Here is a 17,658-nt window from a genome sequence, read left to right on the forward strand (position 1 = left end):
TAAGGGGGTTTCCTTCTGCTTGAAGCTGGCTATGTGCCCCCCCCGAAGCTGAGAACAGGCTGGCAGGGAATTGCATGGCTGAGGTCTCCTGTGGTGACTGACCTTCCCGGGGGCTCCGCAGGTATAGGAACAGCCGTGGTGTTCCTGGGCTTGGGCTCTGGTTTAGGGATAGGGTCTCGGCTGACACGGACCGTGGGTCTGTCTGAAGGGTGGGACCCGGAGCCATGCAGTCCGCTGCAAGTCCAAGGGGAGGTGGAGGCTTCTGTGCCCGCAGCCCGGAAGGTGGGTGGGAAGGGGGACTGCCGACAATGGGGGCCCAGGGTGTGCCTGTCCCGGCCAGCACGTGGCACCCCCCCTCCCCCACTGCCCACCCCCCCCAGCTGACCTCTAGCAGCAAGTGACTGCCGCTTCCAGGGCCTGGCCAGACATGGAGAAGCACCGCCAGGCAGCCCTGTGCTCATCACCCCACTTGTCCCCAGGGGTCACACGGCTAACCCAGTGTACTTCAGGGCAGGGCCCAGTACCCTCCGCCCTACACAGCCAGGTTCCAGGAGTCAAGTGGCTGGTGGCATGATGAAAACCATCACCCCTCCTGGTTCTCTCCAATTCCCAACACCCCCAAGGCCCCACTTCCCACGCAGTTGCTTCAGATATTTTCATGTTTCTAAATTATTATTATTCGGATATTTTCATGTTCTTAAGTTATTAACAGAACATCTTAATTTTTTAGCATTAAGCCTCATCTTCCCTTCTGTCTGTGTATTTTAGACACCTAAGTGCCTTTCTCTCAACCGTTCTCTTCTACGGCACCCTGGTCTTGCCTCATGGGGACGACCTCCTCACGGCTCCTGGGCTCCATCAACCACAGGCACAGAAAGTTCCCACCCCTGCGGAGCGCCCATCGACTCTGCGGCCCCACGCTGGGTTGGGTCCTTGCTGTTACAGGCTCCCCTCGGGGGTCCAGGGATCCCTGAACATCCCCCGGCTTCACTTGACAGGATCCACCTGAGCCATTCGGAGGGGAATTTCCTAGGCTTTCATACAGCTTGAAGGATGTTGAAATCTCCCATCTAACAGTGTGAGCACCCATGGCCACTGGCACCCTGGGAGGTGTTCGGTTTGTAAACCTTCCTCGAATCACTTGTTCTCAGCTACCCAGAGCCCTGCCTCCCACTCCATGGGGCAGCCCTCAGTTCCAACACTGTCACGCTTCCTCCCTAGAGAAAACGCCTCCACACTCCTGCTTCTAGTCCAGACTGCGGCTCACCTCCCTTCTGGAGCTACTTGGCGCCACCAGCTCCTGAGCAGGGTGGTGAGGGCTGCTGGGCATTGGGCCTCCAGAGGGAGCAGCTGTCTGCCCTGCATCACCCAGCTGACAGGCAGGGGCTATGCCCACATGATGACAAAGCTAGTCTGCCTACAGCCTAAGTGCTCTGTGAGCCTGGGGTCTTCCCAGGCAGGACGCTGGGTGTGTAGCCCTCTAATTCCGCAGGCACCCACAACTCACCTTTGGTGCGGCCTGGGTGCCGGGAGAGGGGGGTGGAGCTGGAAGGGGTCGTAGTGATGGCTGAGGTCGAACAGGTCCGGGAGCTCAGCTCCAAGGGCCAGGGCTTCATGGCTGGGTCAGTGGAGGCATCCGTGCGGTCAAGGCTGCCTCTGTGCGGGGACCCTTGCTTTGGTTTTAGGTCCCCAGGACCTGGGGCAGAGAAGGACATTGAGAAATGGGGCTGGGCTACTGCACCGAAGCCTTGAAGCAAGGGCACTGGGGTGCAGGGACTGGAGGCATGGAAGCTGGGACGCTGTTTCAACAGGAGGGCCCTGGCTGCAGGCCAGTGAGCGAGGCCTCAAGAGGCCAGGTCAGAGGGCGAGCCCCAAAAGCCTCGGAAAAGATCAAGAGCTCCAGAGGACAAACCCACGGTTGCCAGGAGGCCAACGCACGAGCTTGGGGCACGCCTGTGGTGTAAGAGTGCCGAATGTAACTCAGATGCCCAATTTTAGAAGACCCTGGTGGCATCTGCCCTGGGTCACTCCAGGCCTGCAGCCACAGCCCCAAAGGTCCAGGACATCCGTGCATCCTGCCAACGGCCCTCTTAGGCTTTGAGAGAGGAGTTTATTGAGGCACCAACAATCATTTGTTTAAGAAGTCTTAGTCTCTGTAAGAGTGACTTTTACCTTGTATCTGGTGCTCTTCTGAAATCACTACACTTTCTACCAGGAACATACACCCTTGTTTAACAAAATCTATATAAAAATGTTTAAAAAACAAACAAAAAACCCTCCAACTACCTAGTGGCAGGACAAGGGATGGGCTCTGTGGATGGAAGACAAACATGAGAGCAGCTGGAGCTCCCGAGGGCACAAGGACAGTGCTGTTTTGCAGCACATCCCCCTCCAGGCACCCCTCACCAGGGACCGGAGCGTGCCCTCCCGCCACACCGACCCCGCCGGCAGCCTTAGCCATGCCACGTCTGGACTCACTGGGGAAGTTTTCAGTGCCCAAATCTTACAACCTGAAACACCAAGGCAAAATTTGGATTCTGAAAGATACCCTTGATGAGAAGCAAGACTCAAGTCTGGGGGGATGAGCAGGGAGAAGCATCCAACAGGTGTGGTTAAAACGGCGGGGGGCGGAGGTGGAGGGGAGCGACAGTTAGCACGGATGGCAGAGAATGGGGCGATTCTGATGGCATGCTGGCGACACAGGGACCCAGAGGACTGGGGTCTCTCAGGTGAAGCGCGTGACATCGACTCCGTGCCACATCGACCAACTTTAACAGCTTAACAGATATTTGTTCATATGGTTACCTTGCTTTTATGGTGGTAACTGGTTTTCCAGCGACAGCATGAGTAATAATCTTTCCCTTTAATTTAAGATAAATTTAAGTGGCAACGGTGAGTCACTTGAAGGGAGAAAACATAAGCGATCACACAGGTGATGGAAAGATGTGGCAAGACTCAGGAAGATGGCACAAGAAGGACAGCAGACAGGAGACAGCGCAGTAGCTAAAGGCCTCTATCGACCAGCACTCCACTCCCCCCGTTCTGGACGTGACGATGGTCTTTCTGTCCGCTATCGCATTCACCTCTGTGCCCAAGAGGTCAGAGAGCTACCGCACAGTCATAAAACTTCGTCTGGGCTGACCTCTGGCTCGGCAACATCGATCCAATTATACAAAATGCTTGAATGGAGCAATACATCCTTCTGGACACAGAGCATGTCTGAAAAATAGCCTTGTCAGCAAAAGCCAACAACTTGGTGCTCTGACAGAGGAGGAAAGGGCAGCGGTTTTAAATTTAGCTGCTTAAAAATAAGTCTTAAAAAAAAAAACCAAACAGAAAGCAAAACAAAACAAAAAAAAAAAACACCTCACTTGACAGAGGCCGTATATTTTAGGAAGCAAAGCGACAACCGACCAGTTCTGCTTTACACACGGGCACGACATAAGCCTGCAGGTGCGAGCGAGGGGAGGCAGCACATGGCCACTGCACTTACTGATTGGCACGGACATCCTGGCCCGAGGACCTGTGCATGGATGTCCCGAGGCTCCCCTACAACTGTGCTGTGCTGGAGAAATGGTCCAGGGGTGTGACAACTCATCTTCTCTTTTGAAATCAGAATCCACGCAGGCTACTTTAAACTTGGCTTGAAATTAGGATCAGGAGGTCCTAGGAGGGGTCCACTATAGGTCATCAGGCCTTTAGGTACTTTTTTTGTTTTTGTTTTTGTTTTTTTGGTTTGTTTGAATTTCAGAAATGAAGGAGGAGACATGATGAAAATGGTATGATAAAGGGAAAGGATTAGAAATCTCCAATTTCTGAAAAAGGGACAGGCTCGTTAGGAGAGGATGGGATGTCAGAGGAGGACCAGAACCGCAGGCGTTTAGAGAGAGTCGGGTGGGCCGTTGGAGACTTGTCTTTGTCCTTGCTTTTGCTTCTCAAAAAGGGACTCTTTTTGCGCTGAGCTGCTAAATTGTTATTCCCCGGATAACCCAAGAGAGGAAGGAAAAAAAAACAAAACAACAAATAAATGAAATGAATAATAACAAACGATTCTAAATTAGCTAAATGTAGACAGGAGATCAGAGTCCCGTCCAACCCAGGAAAGATGGGAGCAATACCCTTGACAAGCCCAGAACCGGGACTCAGTGAATCATTTATGCTCTGACTCAACGTGATTAAGTCAGGGGCGTCTTAGTGTCAATGTGTTACTGGGCACGTGAGGAGAATTATGTGTCGCTCAGGGAGCCGATGGCTGAGATTTTTTCAATTTTGGTGTGTGTTAAATTATTAAGTAAGGATGTTTATTAATTTAGGACTTGGCTTCCCTTACTCATCCATTTTAATGACAGGCCCCGCCGGACGACCTGGTGCACACTCTGCTCCCGGTTCCTGTTCAAAGGCCCTGGAAACCCCTAATGGTATGTTTTTCTGGCCCAATGTCACAAGACGACGGTCTACTGAAGTACTCGTTGGTAATTCTCATCTAAAATGACCTCTGAAAATCATGAAAATACCTGTTTCTATACCTCCAAACCCCACGACACCAAGAGCCATTCCCTTCAAGATCTACGCAACCTGTACTCCAATCTTACCCATCGTGGCCTTGAAAATCAAGTCTCATCTGCTCTGACAACTTTCTGAACTCGACCTATAATACCAGAGCTGGGTTAACCATTTTTCTGATTTAGGATTAGAGCGGACACAGCAGTAATTGCTTATTTCTGCCTCCACAGCACCACCTGGCGGCCAGCGCTCAAGCCGCCGACTCAGGGACCCCAGGCTCTGCGGGTGGTGGGCAGGGGCGGTTTGCAGCTCTACCATTGATTACTCTGGCAAGTGTTTCACTTGGGCAAGCCTCCCCTTCTCTGCTCTGAGAAGGGGTGATTAATTGTGCCCACCTTGGGCGGTCATTAGGACCCCATGAGACAGGCACAGCAGGTCAATGAGCTAGAAGGGTGCCCAGCCCAGAAGCAGCACCGGGACATACACAGCTGCTGTGGCTGCAACAAAGAATTTTCCCCGACCCACTAGTTTGTCAAGTCTTTATTTCTTCTCCAAGTCTTCCTAGCTCATAGAGAGCAAGGGTAGGTAGTTAAGTCAATTTAAAGGATAATACAAATTGAGGGCATAACGGTCAACTTTAAATAGCTACTGTGAGCACCTGAGGGGAGCGAGCCCCCCTACATAGAAGCAAAGGCTCAGCTTCACCATCACCCAGCTGCACTTGAGCCTCTTACCTACTCTATCTCTGAAGAATGGGAATGCAAGCATTAGGCCCCAGTATGCGTGCACGCGCACGTTTTCTCCTCGGCATTTCAAAGTGATGCAACAGGACCTACTGAATGGCACCCCCAAAAGGCTCGTGCACATGTCACAGTCACCGGGCAGCTTGTCACCACTGGCCCTCAGCACCATAACATCAGCCCCCGGGGGCACAGGACTCTCAGGCATAACAGGCCTGGTCTTCAGAAAGTTCTAGTGTCCTTCACGACAATTTAAATTACTCAGGGTGCACGCTGGGCAGGTTGTGAGTAAATAACCCATTAAGAGATATTTAAAAAGTAAATCGGAAAATTTAACAATGTTTCTGGCAATTGCTGTGCCTAGCTGACTCTAAGGTACACATCCCTGCCCCCCACCCCCCCATTCCTTCACGTTTCTGAAATCAAGATGCAGCTTCGATGGTGTCTGACAGTCTTCGCTGGCCAGGTGGCATGGCCACAGCCAATCTACGGTGCTCCTATATTTCTTTTATGCCCCAACCTACGTCTTTATAAGAGCCGTCCAACCAGAGTATAAAGAAATCCCGAAGTGGTAAAGCCCTGCCTTCTTTAACTGCAGTGTCTTTCCTGCCAGTATAGAAATTATGCAGCATATCATGATAACCTCTCAGATTAGATGAAACACAGCATAAAAAAAACAGGAATCCATGTCAGAACCTCTGCAGCGCTTGCGTGCATGTAGGTCTGGACGCCAAGGCCCTACCACAGCCTATGTGATGAGTGACACTTTCATTCTAAAATAACAAAGCCGTCAAGGGACACAGCTGCGGCTGTGAATTCGTGTTTTCTCCTGGGTTAAGGTTGCTGACATGTGCAAGGAGGCACATGTGTGTATGCAGCGCACCCTCTTCAAGCTCCTACATGCTCCCGTGCACCTGTACACGTTATCTCTCATCCTCCCCTATCCAGGCACAGCCCTCCAGAGCAGCCCCTCTGTAGCCCAACTGCAGCCTGGCCGGCCGCTCCTACCTTTACCCATAGGCCCATTGAGGGCATCCCGATCTTCTGCACCGCTGCAGCTGGATGGGGTGGCCTCGGGGTTCTCTGGCTGCGATCTGAGGGCCTGAGGAGATGGCAGGGTCGGCTCTGGGGACTCCACCTGCCAGGGAGGGCTGTCTGCTGTTGACTTCAATCGTTCTCTGGAACCCTCTTTCTTTGGTTTGATGAGCTTGACTAAGGCTTTGGCGCCAATCCAGTGGTTTTTCCTAGTGAGAAGCAGATTGTTAGGACACAACCAATCCTTGTCACCCCTCCACCAGGCCACAGGGTGCCCTGACTGACATGAGCCGGGCTTTCCATCACAAGCCTGGCAGCCATTCATTCGGGGTTCAGAATGGTGCTCCTCACCATCACCAGGATCCCTGGACTTGGGGCCTAGTGATGGTGGAAGTGTGTACCGTGCAGAAATTCACCCTAGCCTCTGGGGGAGACAGGATGTCAAACATGGTGCAAACCTCAAACTCTTGATTATCCGTGCAAAACAAAGCTGCACTGTGCTAACCTCAGCTCTGTCTGTTGGCAATTTTTCTGTCAAAAATGCCATTTAAAAAAAAATTTTTTAAAAAGCCATTTTAGAACTGAGTCACAGACCTCCTCATCTTCTGCTCAAGTTATTAGTAAGTAGAATAAGTGGACATTCTTCAACCAGCCCTTGGTGTGGAGGAGTCTGGGAGAGTAGGCAAGAATGACTCATTTAAAGTAAAACCAGAGAGTTTTAAGAGTAAGCAACAGAGTTGCTGCTGACAGGAAATGGGAATTCTGATTTAACAAACAAACAAACATGGCTCAAACTAGCTGGTACCATGTTTACACAAATCACCGTCTCATCTGAGTCTTCATCTCTCTGCCAGAGCAAGGACTGAGGTTCAGGAGTTCCGTGGTTCCCCAGAGAACCTCAAAAGGTTTACAGGGACTCGACTTTGAGGCTGGGCTGGGGCGGCTGCTGGGGGCTCGGGGCTGGATGGGGGGTGTGGGGGGAAGCCCAGCGGCACATGGCCGGCAGTCCCCGGGGACCAAGCTGGGACCACCACCGAGGGCCTGGAGAAAGGAATGCATGTGGGAACCTGCCCTGGGGTCAGGGAGTCCAAAGGAATCCAGGTGAGGCCCAGGGGTTCCCGTGTTGGAAGGACACGGGCGCACCAGCTTCCCCCGGAACAGGAATGTGATTTCCCACGTCCAGTTAAATCATGAGGCGGGGGCGCCTGGGTGGCTCCAGGGGTCGGGCATCTGCCTTTGACTCACGTCGTGATCCCGGGTTCCTGGGATCGAGTCCCACATCAGGCTCCCCACAGGAAGCCTGCTTCTCCCTCTGCCTGTGTCTCGCCTCTGTCTCTCATAAATAAATAAAATCTTAAAAAAAAAAAAAAATCTTGAGACAGACTCAGACACGACAACCCTGCTGTCTGGCTCCCAGGCTACAGACTCTCTGCCTCCTTGAAAGAGCCGTGCTAAAGTGAGCCCGTCTCCTCAGGGTCGCCCCTGTGTCCTCAGGGTCCCCCCGGTGTCCTCAGGGTCGCCCCTGTGTCCTCAGGGTCAGCTGGCATTTGCTGACCCTCACAGGACAGGCCACAGCACAGAGGCCAGGGCTGACAGTCATAGGACAGCCTCCACGGAGCAGGGCGCTGCTCTGGCCGGGAGCAGTTTCCACTCTGCTCACGACCACGGAAGCTCTCTGCTCTGGACTTAAACCACAGACACGTAAATGAACTCACTTCTTTGGAGCAGGATCATAGAACTTGTACTGATCCATGATTTTTTCTTCCAGTTTTTCCTTATGCCTCCGTAAGGCATTTAATTTGTCTCTGTGAAGAGAGCGGAAAGGAGGATGATCAATTGAGTTTTAAATTAGACCCGTACATTTACTCAGCAGCCCAGCCCTGGCGGGACCTTCTCTGGGATTCAGACGTCATCGTGCCCATGACCACCACTGTCGTGAAATGGGGTATGTGGACGGGAGCATCTGGCATGGGTCCGGGAAGCCCCAGTGCCTCAAGGGGTTCGTGTTAGAGCACTCAGGGTCCGGGTTCAAGTCAACTCAAGGGAGCAAGCCCCTAAACCACCGGAACACACTTCTGGAAGGACTTGCCAGCCAGGTCATGCAGTACATGGGGCATTTGGGGCTGGACACCGGGCTCATGTATTAACACCTTTGGTGAGGGGCAGATGTGCTCTCAGGGAGCGGGTCCCTTGAGGGGCAGCAAGGCTGAAAGAGTGACCTCTGACCTGAACCCACTCCGATGCTGGTTTCCGGTAACACTTCCACAGGGGCAAACTCAAAAGCTTTTAGGGACCAGACAGAGAAGGTAAGGAGCACAGCGGGCCTGGAAAGAGCCAGGAGAGCGGTGGGGACTGAAGTGGTGGCAGCCTGCTGCCAGGCGGCCGCGTGAGGCCTGCAGGGCAAGTCTGCCAATTTGCCAGAGAAGCCAAACCCCTGGGCTATGCAGCAAAGCCTCCGGGAACCAGTTTACATTTTCAGAAATGCAGGAAGGGTCAAGATGCCCCAGGCCTCTGCATTGCCCACAGGCCTCCACCCGCTGGGCTCTTCCTTTGAAGATGAGGCCTCTGAACCAGAGGCGAGGGCGGGGCTCCCCTACGCTGCGGCGGGAGAGCTCTCTGCACAACAGCACCTCCACGGAGACCAAGAGCCTGGTGAACCTCCAGGCCTGATCACAGAAGCCCACTCTGCTCCCAGCACCCCCGGCTTGATGTCTATGCTGCTCTCCTGTCCTCACCACCACGCCATGTGGCCTTTTTCTCCACGTGCTTCCATGGCTGTGTGGCCCCACGGATGCACACAAACTCACAGACAGCAGGCCTTGCAGCCGCTCAGGGGACCCAGAAGGGTGCTCTGCTCAGAGCAGGCCCTGGGACGCTTGCCAACTTCTGGCACCCGACAGACACTCTCGAATGCAAAACTGCCATCAAATCATCCCCCATGGGCACCAGGCCCCCACTCTCCCAGTGAGCACCTGCCCAACCCCTGCTGGCAGTTTTTACCAGCTGGTTACAGAGGGCCAACTTCAGCCAAGGGTCGGTTGTAAGCACCCCAAATTTACAGTGTGGTTTTCAATGTGAACCATCCTCCAGCAGGTGGTGAGCCAGCTCTACAGGAGCAGACAAAGCTCCTGACAATCACTATGTTGGAGAGGACGGCCAGTGGGCTGGCATCCACCGTGACCACATGCCCCTGCCGCATGTCTCCTCTTGCCCTCCCAATGCTGGCCAGCCACTCCCACTCGTGAGGCAGGACAGTCCCACCACCACAGCACAGGGTGGTAAAAATTACCCAGATCCAGGAGACGTATCTTGGACTATTGGACTTCTAAATCACGAGGCTTCCAGTACCCAGGGCTCTTCCTTCTGACCTCTGTTTCTAGCAGCCCTGGTGAATCCAAACCCACGAGCTGGGCACAGTTGAGCACCTGCCTCCCTCTCCAGCCACTTTCTCTTTGGACATTCCCTGCTGCTAGACCACTTCCGTCTCCCTTGGGTCCCTCCCCCACCCGCCTACCTTCTCCACATCCCATGTCAGCAACCAGAACTCCAACTCCTGCCACCTGTAGCTCAACAGCTGCCCAGCAGGGACACGCTCCCCACACATCCCACCACCCCTACACCAGTGCCTGGCTCCCAGGGAATGGGTTCTGTGCACCTCATGGGGCCCACACCAGAGCCGGTACTTCATCAGCACCAGCTGAGGTAGGTCAGCCACAGCATGCCAGTAACCCACTGTCCCGTGATCCAAGGGAACACAGATGGAGGCGAGAGCAAGACACCAGTTATAGCACCTGTTCTCAGCCTTCCATTGGAATTCTTCCGAGATACTTCTCATTGGCACGGTCCTATTTTTAAAAGTAAGCTTAATCCCAAAATCAGATTCCAAAGCTCCTGTTGGCGGGCACTGCCGGTGGAAAGCGAACAAAGACCAACCACCACACTCACACAAACCCAGAACTGTTCCAGAAGTCAAGAGAAGGATGTGCTGGTAAGATGGTCTATCCCCTTGCCCTTGGGACACCACCAGGCCCAGGGGCCAACCTCTGTCCAGAATGCCGCAGGTCCCAGCACGGGGCCCCTATGTCTACAGCCATCACCCCCACACACATCCTTACATGTACTGCTTCTGCTCCTCATGGTACTGCTCCTTATTCTCCATATTCTGCTCTAGAAGCATCTGGTTCTGCTGGCTCAGCAGCTGGATCTGGCTCAACAGGTGGTGGTTTTCTTCCTCCAAGTTGCCCTTGAGACGGGACAGCAGCTAAAACACAAATCAATGTTTCAAGCACCACGCGATCCCAAGATACCCCTGCTAAGAACCCAGCCACCAGGGGAAGGGCCACGCGCACACAGAGCACCTCTCCTCCACTGGTGAAAACCACCTGCAAGGACCCAGAGAGCCAATGGCCTCGGGGTTAGGGGACGAGTTCCCTCTGCGCCTACCCTGTCCATTCAGGCAGCCGCCAGCAATGCGTGGCCACCAAGCACATAAAAAGTGCCAAAATATCCAAGAGATTCTGAAGACTTCGTGATAACAAAGAAGAGACCGTGAACTATCTCAGTAAGGTTTTTTTTTTTTTTTTTTTTTTGGGGGGGGTACAGGTCAAAACGGTATTTTAGATAGGCTAGCTAGGGATCCCTGGGTGGCGCAGCGGTTTGGCGCCTGCCTTTGGCCCAGGGCGCGATCCTGGAGACCCGGGATCGAATCCCACATCGGGCATCCCGGTGCATGGAGCCTGCTTATCCCTCTGCCTATGTCTCTGCCTCTCTCTCTCTCTCTATCATAAATAAGTGAAAATTGAAAAAAAAAAAAAAAAAAACTAGATAGGCTAGCTAAATAAAATAGATTAAAATGAAGCCCCCGTTTTTTCTTTTTTGACGTGGTTATTAGAAAACATCAACTTGTGTACATGGCCTGAGTTACATTTGTTGGGTAGCTCTGTTCTTGAACAGGGTTGGCACAGCTTTTCTGTGAAGGGCCCGACACTATGTATCTCGGGCTCCCCAGGCTGGATTGGGGGGGGGGGCTCTGTAGCAGGGAGGAGCCAAGATGACACATAAAAGACACACAGGCACGGGGGCTCGGCTACATCCCAATAAAGCGCTCACGGACACGGACATTTAAATTCCCAATCATTTCCACTTGCCACAAACTATTCTTCTTTGGGTTTTTCCCAAGCATGAACACTGTAAAAGGCAGTCTTAGCTCATTGCTGTAGACACACAGGCAGCAGGCTGGGTCTGACTCGAGGGCCTGAGGACATCATCAGGCTGATGCAGCAGGAAGGCCCCAAGCCTAGGCTTCAGACAGCCTGAGTTCCCACCACGCGCCGAGGCTCCAGACTGAGGTCTCCTCGGAAATCCTACAGCACCTCACTGTGACACCAAAGCCTATGGTGGCTGAGGCTTCCTCTGCCCCAGTGTGCAGTCCCCACCTCCTCCAGACACCCTCTGTCCCAGCCCAGGGGGCTCCCCAAGCCTTGGATTCCTCTGCTGTGATGTCCCACAGGACCACCAGGAGTCCAAAGGAAAAGGCCTCTGAGAGGGTTTCTGAACAAACAGGAGGCAAGAGGGGCTGAGTCGGGGGGATGCTGCTATCCTTGGGACATCATAGAGTGGGGAGGCACCATGCTGCTCTTCCCCACTCGATCTCATCAGTCCTGGGATCCACTCGTGATCTCATCTGAGATGGTTATACTTCACAAAAAGGCAATTTCCAATAGCTCGGCCTCTCTGGAGACCGGGGGGCACTCACGGGTAAGCACCACCCGAGCTGCCCTGGGACCAGAGCCAGACCAGCCACTCGTGTGCGCCATTTCTCATGGATACTGAATCGCAAAGATGAAAGACAAGCGCAGACACGGACGAGAGGATGGAAATTCCCATGCACCTCCCGACCCTGCGGGAAGCAACAGCAGATGGAAAGGTGTCTTCTGGTACATCCCTGCCAGTCACGTGGCCTCTGCCGCCCTTTCAAACGCCTTGTCCCCTCTTGGCCCCTGTACTGCCCTCTACGTGGTCTTCGAGCACCAGCACCCACCACAAGCACCCCCTCCAACCCCCCAGGCCCAGGGGACTCGTCCATGTCCTGAGGCCTTACCTCGCAGTGATTGTCCAGCTTGGTCAGGGAGATATCCATGCTCTGGTGCTGCTCCTTCAGCTCATCAAACCGTGCCTGCCAGCGGTTCAGTTCCAGCTGTGAGTTGTTCAGAGAGGTCTTCAGCTCCTTGGTGTGCGCATGCAGCTCCTCGTACTCTCCCTTCAGCTGGTGGTGCAGGAAATTGACCCTGGGGGCAGAGGGCCACAGGTCAAGGGCTGAAGGGCACGCCAGGTTCCATCCCCACTGTGCAACCTTGCAGAAGACGGCAGCCTCTCTGCGCATCAGTGTTTTCATGTGTAAAATGAGAGAGTTGAACAGAATGAGCAGTTTCCAAACTGTGTTCTTCAGGGTTTTTTTTTTTTTTTAAGATTTTATCTATTCATGGGAGACCCAGAAAGAGAGGCAGACACACAGGCAGAGAGAGAAGCAGGCTCCCTGCAGGGAGCCCGATGCAACTCGATCCCAGGACCCCAGGGTGATGCCCTGAGCTGAAGCTGAAGGCAGACACTCAACCCCAGAGCCACCCAGGCCCCCGTGTTCTTTGGGGTTCTATGAGGCCCATGGGTGCCCCCACATTGGGCTGGGGGAGACAGAGTGGGTGGGCTCAGACACCTGCTCCAATAGACCATCACTGTTAAGCTCTCTTTTACACTTCAAAGCTTTGGCGTATGGTCATATGTATTTGGAAGAAAGAGTTCAGCTGCTATTTCTTTAAAAAAAACAAAAACAAAAACAAAAAAACAAACAAAAAAACACTGAGTCAGAACATTTTTTTCTCTAAAATGCTGGATCTACGTCCAGCTCTTCTTCCCAATTCCAAGCTCCTTTCTAATTTCAGCTCATGAGCTGAATAATGTACGAGACACCAGGGTATTATGGAAATCCGCTAAAATGATCATTGTAACCGTCATCCAATGGGGGCTTCTAAGGGGAAGATTTGTATCTGGAAGCTCCAATTCCTGGAGGCTCACAGACTTCATATGGACACAGATGTGTCTTGTTTGGCCCACACGCTTCTTTTCAGCGGGTCAGTGTGCCAACATTGAAAAACGTGAAGGTCTCATGCCAACATCCACATGTCCAGTTTCCCTTAAGAAAAAAGGCGTAAAATCAAAGAATGACCTGGAAAGCTCTGGGCCTGCCTCCTGGCCAACAACCCTCAGCTGCTGTGTCTTCTCTGTCTGGCCTCCCCGGTCACTGGAGGCCCCCCGAGGGTGTGCAAGGGTGCAGAGAGGAGGCAGCTTTGTATGGTTGTGCCTTTGTGAGGAGACCAGACCCAACTCACATCCTGACTCTGCCGTTAACTAGACTCACTGACTTTGAACACATTAGTTCCTCCTTAAGCCTATCGCCTTGTCTGTTTTTTTTTTTTAAAAAAAGAAGTTGTGGGATGGTAGTAGTACAACGGATTCTTGTATTCGAGGCTGTGAGGCTCTAAAGTCTCCGTGATCCCCAGATTGGAGGATACTGAACCAACCACGGCCTCTTGAGAAAACACAGGGTATAGGATCCTACAAGCTCTGGTTACATTTTAGTCAATGGCATCAAGATGTTCCTTATTTCATCAGGGCTTCTGTCTGAAGATATCTCTTGTACTGAGCTCAAGGCCCTAGCACCATAGCTGCAGCCTGAATGGAGCTTCCCTAACGTGTACTTCCTCCACAAAGCTGTTATTACACCAGAAGCTCCAGACCACATTACAGCGTTCCACATGGGGGCTATTTTAAATAGTGAAATTGTTAGGGCGCCTGGTGGGGGGGCCTCAGGTCATGATCCTGGGGTTCTGGGATGGAGCCCCATGTCGGGCTCCCTGCTCAGTGGGGAGTCTGCTTCTCTCCCTGCTCAGGTGCTCGTGCTCACTCTCTAATAAATAAAATCTGAAAAAAAAAAAAAAAAGTTAAAATAGTCACCAAAAAGCACAAAAATCTGTGTCATGCTTATTCGCAGTTCGAGAGCTGTAAGAAGGATGAGTGTCCTTGTCTGACCTCAGCTGGAGACTTGTGCTTTGTGTGAGTCAGGCATCAGGACACCCTGGGCACATGCATGAAAGCACCAGGACCATGGATTCGGGGGTGACAAGTCTCAGCAAGCAGGTGAAGTCACAAAAAGGGAATGCGTGAATGATGAGGGTGGACGGCATGTCCTTCCTGAGATGGCTGCATGGCCTACGTCAGAGGAAGCCCCTCACCAGATACAAGGCACCATCCTCGGTGTCACTTGGGTCCTTCCCAAGTGCCCGCCACCAGCTTGGGTCCCCTCTTTACTTGTGCCACACAGCTGTGAACGTGACAGGGTTTGTAAAACACACGACTGAGGAGACCCCGCTGACCTCCTCTGGGTGGGGCAGGTCAGTCTACAGGACATCCCGGTTGGCAGCTGCCACGCACTAGGTTGCGTGAGATCCCTGGTGCTCACCTGTCCAGTTCGCCCCGCAGTCGCTGGTTCTCACCCACAGCCATGGCGCCCGTCCTCTGCTCCTGCTGCAGAGCCTCCCGCTCAGTGTTCAAGACCTTCTCCAGCTCGTCTAGCTCCGCCTTACGTTTCAGCACCTCATCGTGCCTGTTGGAGAGAACACACCTGCTAGGAGCCTGTCTGGGGCCTCCTTTTCCTCCAGGTAACAAACCCCCCCGAAGACTGTGAAGCCTCCTGTGCAAAATGGGGTTCCTCTGATGGCTTCTCTCTGCAGAACTGAGGGGGATGGGGCAGGGAACACGTGGGGCAAGAAGCAGGACAGTGGGGAAACGGGAGGATGGTGGATGGGAGAGCTGTCTGGGCCAGGGGTCTCCCCGAGCCCAAGGTGTGGCCCTCTTCTTCCCACCCGATGGGTCTCCAAGGTCCCTTTGCTTCCCATGAAAGCAGCCCTTCCTCCCTGGGCCACCCGAGGGCACAGACTATGTTTTCTGCACCCAGAGCCCTTTGCCTCGGGAAGTATAAATCCGTCACTAGGTGGTTCACTAAGCACAGACGGATCTAAAAGAAACCACAAAATAAACAGCTGAATTCCTCTGCACAAAACAGCTAATCCCTCTTCACTGGGGCCGGGTAAGCCCTTGACCCTCCTGGCCCTGGGAACCAGGTCTTCTGCCCTTGCTGCAGGGACAGGGGTTTGCCTGGTGGTGGCCAGAGGCCAGGTCGCAGGTACACACGCCCCCTTCTCCGCACCCCCAACCACAGCCCCCCAGCCCCATTGGTCTCTCCCCCTCCCCCTGCAGCCCTGTCCCCGTGGTCACCACACAGCTGGCTCTAGAGGGCAGCAGAACACAGGAGGATGGACCCCTGACATGCCATGCGTGGCTGGGTCCTCCTGCCTGCTGGAATCATCCTCTCACAGGGGATGCAGGAGCTCCCTCGGGCCCAAGGCTGCAACTCAGGTATCGCCTTTCAATGGTCCCCACACAGGGAAATCCCTCTTCTCAGATCTCCTTCCCTGTTGGACTTGTTCACACTTAGGGGCAGGGTGTTCCCAAGTGCCCCACTTGCCCTCAGACCTCCACTCCTGCAGCCCCTCGTGCCATCTGACCAGAGCCAGGCCCTATCAGGGGGCCGAACTCGGGAACATGGTCAGGCAGGTGTCCATTGACACACTTTGGGGCAACCTTTTTTGTTTTTTTTTTTTTTTTTGCCACAGGACAAAGGTGGCCCCAGTGTGGACAAGTGTAAAGCTGGAGGGGGACGCCCTGTCTGGCTTCTCTGGTGGCAACAAGTCACCCAGGTTTGACAAATTAGAGCTCATGGGCAAATGCTTAGGGTTCCCCAAATCCTGCTTCCCTACTGTAACATCTTAGAAAAGCCCACTGATCCAGGATGAGTCACTACCCACCCAACTGCAGAACAGACCCAGTGCCTCTTGCTCACCAGTCAGTCCTGGCGACAAGGTGGGCACACCTTGAGAAACGAGCATCCCATTTAGGTGACAAATGAAAGGAATACGGAGCCATCACCCCTGTGTTTCAGGCACCTATACTCCCAAACCTACAGCCCTGCTGCAGATGGACCAAAGGGGCCCCTGGCCATCCAGCCGCCTGCCCAGGCAGTGAAAACTCCAGTACTACAGTAGTTCGGCCTGCTGTGCTGATGAGGAACCAGGCAAAGAGTGACCCCCCACCCCCAAGGCTCATCCCAATCCCACCTGCAGAAACCTTCCCTGGAAGGTCTATACAGATGCTGAGAATACCCAGAGATGCTTTCATGACCTGTAACAGGGCGTTAACGATAGGACCCAGAGGTGCCCGCTGAGTGGGGGGCATGGAGCCCGTTTCAGGGCTCAGTGAATGCTTTTTGCTACACCTCACTAGGGAACCAGGAGCACCCCTACCATGTGCAGACACAGCAGCACGCACACAGGACACGCTGACTCCGTGTCGCGTGAACCTAGGATGGGCTCTGGTGGGGAGGGGGGTGGGGGCGGGGAGGTAGAGACGGATACCCCAAGGCAGAGGATGCTGGTTTTGGGCCTCCGCAGCGCTGGAAGGAAGAGATCCGGGTGGATAAAGCAGGTCAAGGAGCCCAGACAGAGGCAAAAAGGAAGTCCTGGGTGAGCGAATAAATGAACGACTCTACCTCTGTGCCCTCAGCATCATCAGATGCCCTTACAAGGCTCTGCTGGCCCAGTGATCAAGACGAGTCGAGGGGATGCCAGAAGCAGGGAACCCGACAAGCACAGGACGTGGGGTTATCACCCCCTCGGATGCGGCATCTGCACCGTGTACTTGAGAGCCGCTCTGTAGGGACAGGGCTGCCCCGGGTCAGGATCAGAGGCACAGCGCCCCTCCCACCAGACTCCAGGTCCTGCCACAGGGGCAATTAGGGGCCCGTGGCAATCGGGAGCCTGCCAGGGCGGGAGCTCAGGTGACACGAGCTGACCCAACTCACACGATGCCCAGGAGCCTGGTTGGTTGAGAGCACAAACTTAGGACCTGTCCATTTCCATGCAGATGAATTAAAAAAAGAAAGGAAGGACTCCTGGGTGGCTCAGTGGTTGAGCATCTCCCTTTGGCTGAGGTTGTGATCCCTGAGTCCCAGGACTGAGTCCTACATCGGGCTCCCTGCGTGGAGCCGGCTTCTCCCTCTGCCTCTTTCTCTGTGTCTCTTATGAATAAATAAAATCTTTAAAAAAAAATTTTTAATAAAAAAAGAAAGGCAGGCAGGTACAGAGATAGCATGGCTGAACCAGACATGGGGCTTCCACTACACCCTTCTGTGTGTCTCCTGTATGTTCAAAAGCTGCCCTAACTGAAGGCTGGGAAGCAGGCATCCCACACCCGCATGGGGAAAGAGGGC

The 17,658-nt window shown here is 53.6% G+C and overlaps 1 protein-coding gene across 6 annotated transcripts in view; it reads right to left on the reverse strand.

Moving 5' to 3' along the window:
• The window catches only part of CCDC88C (coiled-coil and HOOK domain protein 88C), a 121,589-nt gene that overhangs the window by 11,955 nt on the left and 91,976 nt on the right, over nt 1-17,658 (reverse strand). For 5 of the 6 annotated variants that reach the window (XM_077910378.1, XM_077910376.1, XM_077910375.1 and 2 more), the window contains 6 exons: nt 14,794-14,937; nt 12,379-12,565; nt 10,394-10,539; nt 7,994-8,083; nt 6,252-6,487; nt 1,508-1,696 (listed from right to left, as the gene is read on the reverse strand). In XM_077910378.1, coding sequence (XP_077766504.1) covers nt 1,508-1,696; nt 6,252-6,487; nt 7,994-8,083; nt 10,394-10,539; nt 12,379-12,565; nt 14,794-14,937 — 992 coding nt within the window. The remainder of the gene's footprint in view (nt 1-1,507; nt 1,697-6,251; nt 6,488-7,993; nt 8,084-10,393; nt 10,540-12,378; nt 12,566-14,793; nt 14,938-17,658) is intronic. The other variant, XM_077910377.1, reaches the window with a different exon arrangement.

The sequence above is a fragment of the Canis aureus genome, chromosome 9 (assembly GCF_053574225.1).
Source record: "Canis aureus isolate CA01 chromosome 9, VMU_Caureus_v.1.0, whole genome shotgun sequence".
NCBI classification, from domain to species: domain Eukaryota; kingdom Metazoa; phylum Chordata; class Mammalia; order Carnivora; family Canidae; genus Canis; species Canis aureus.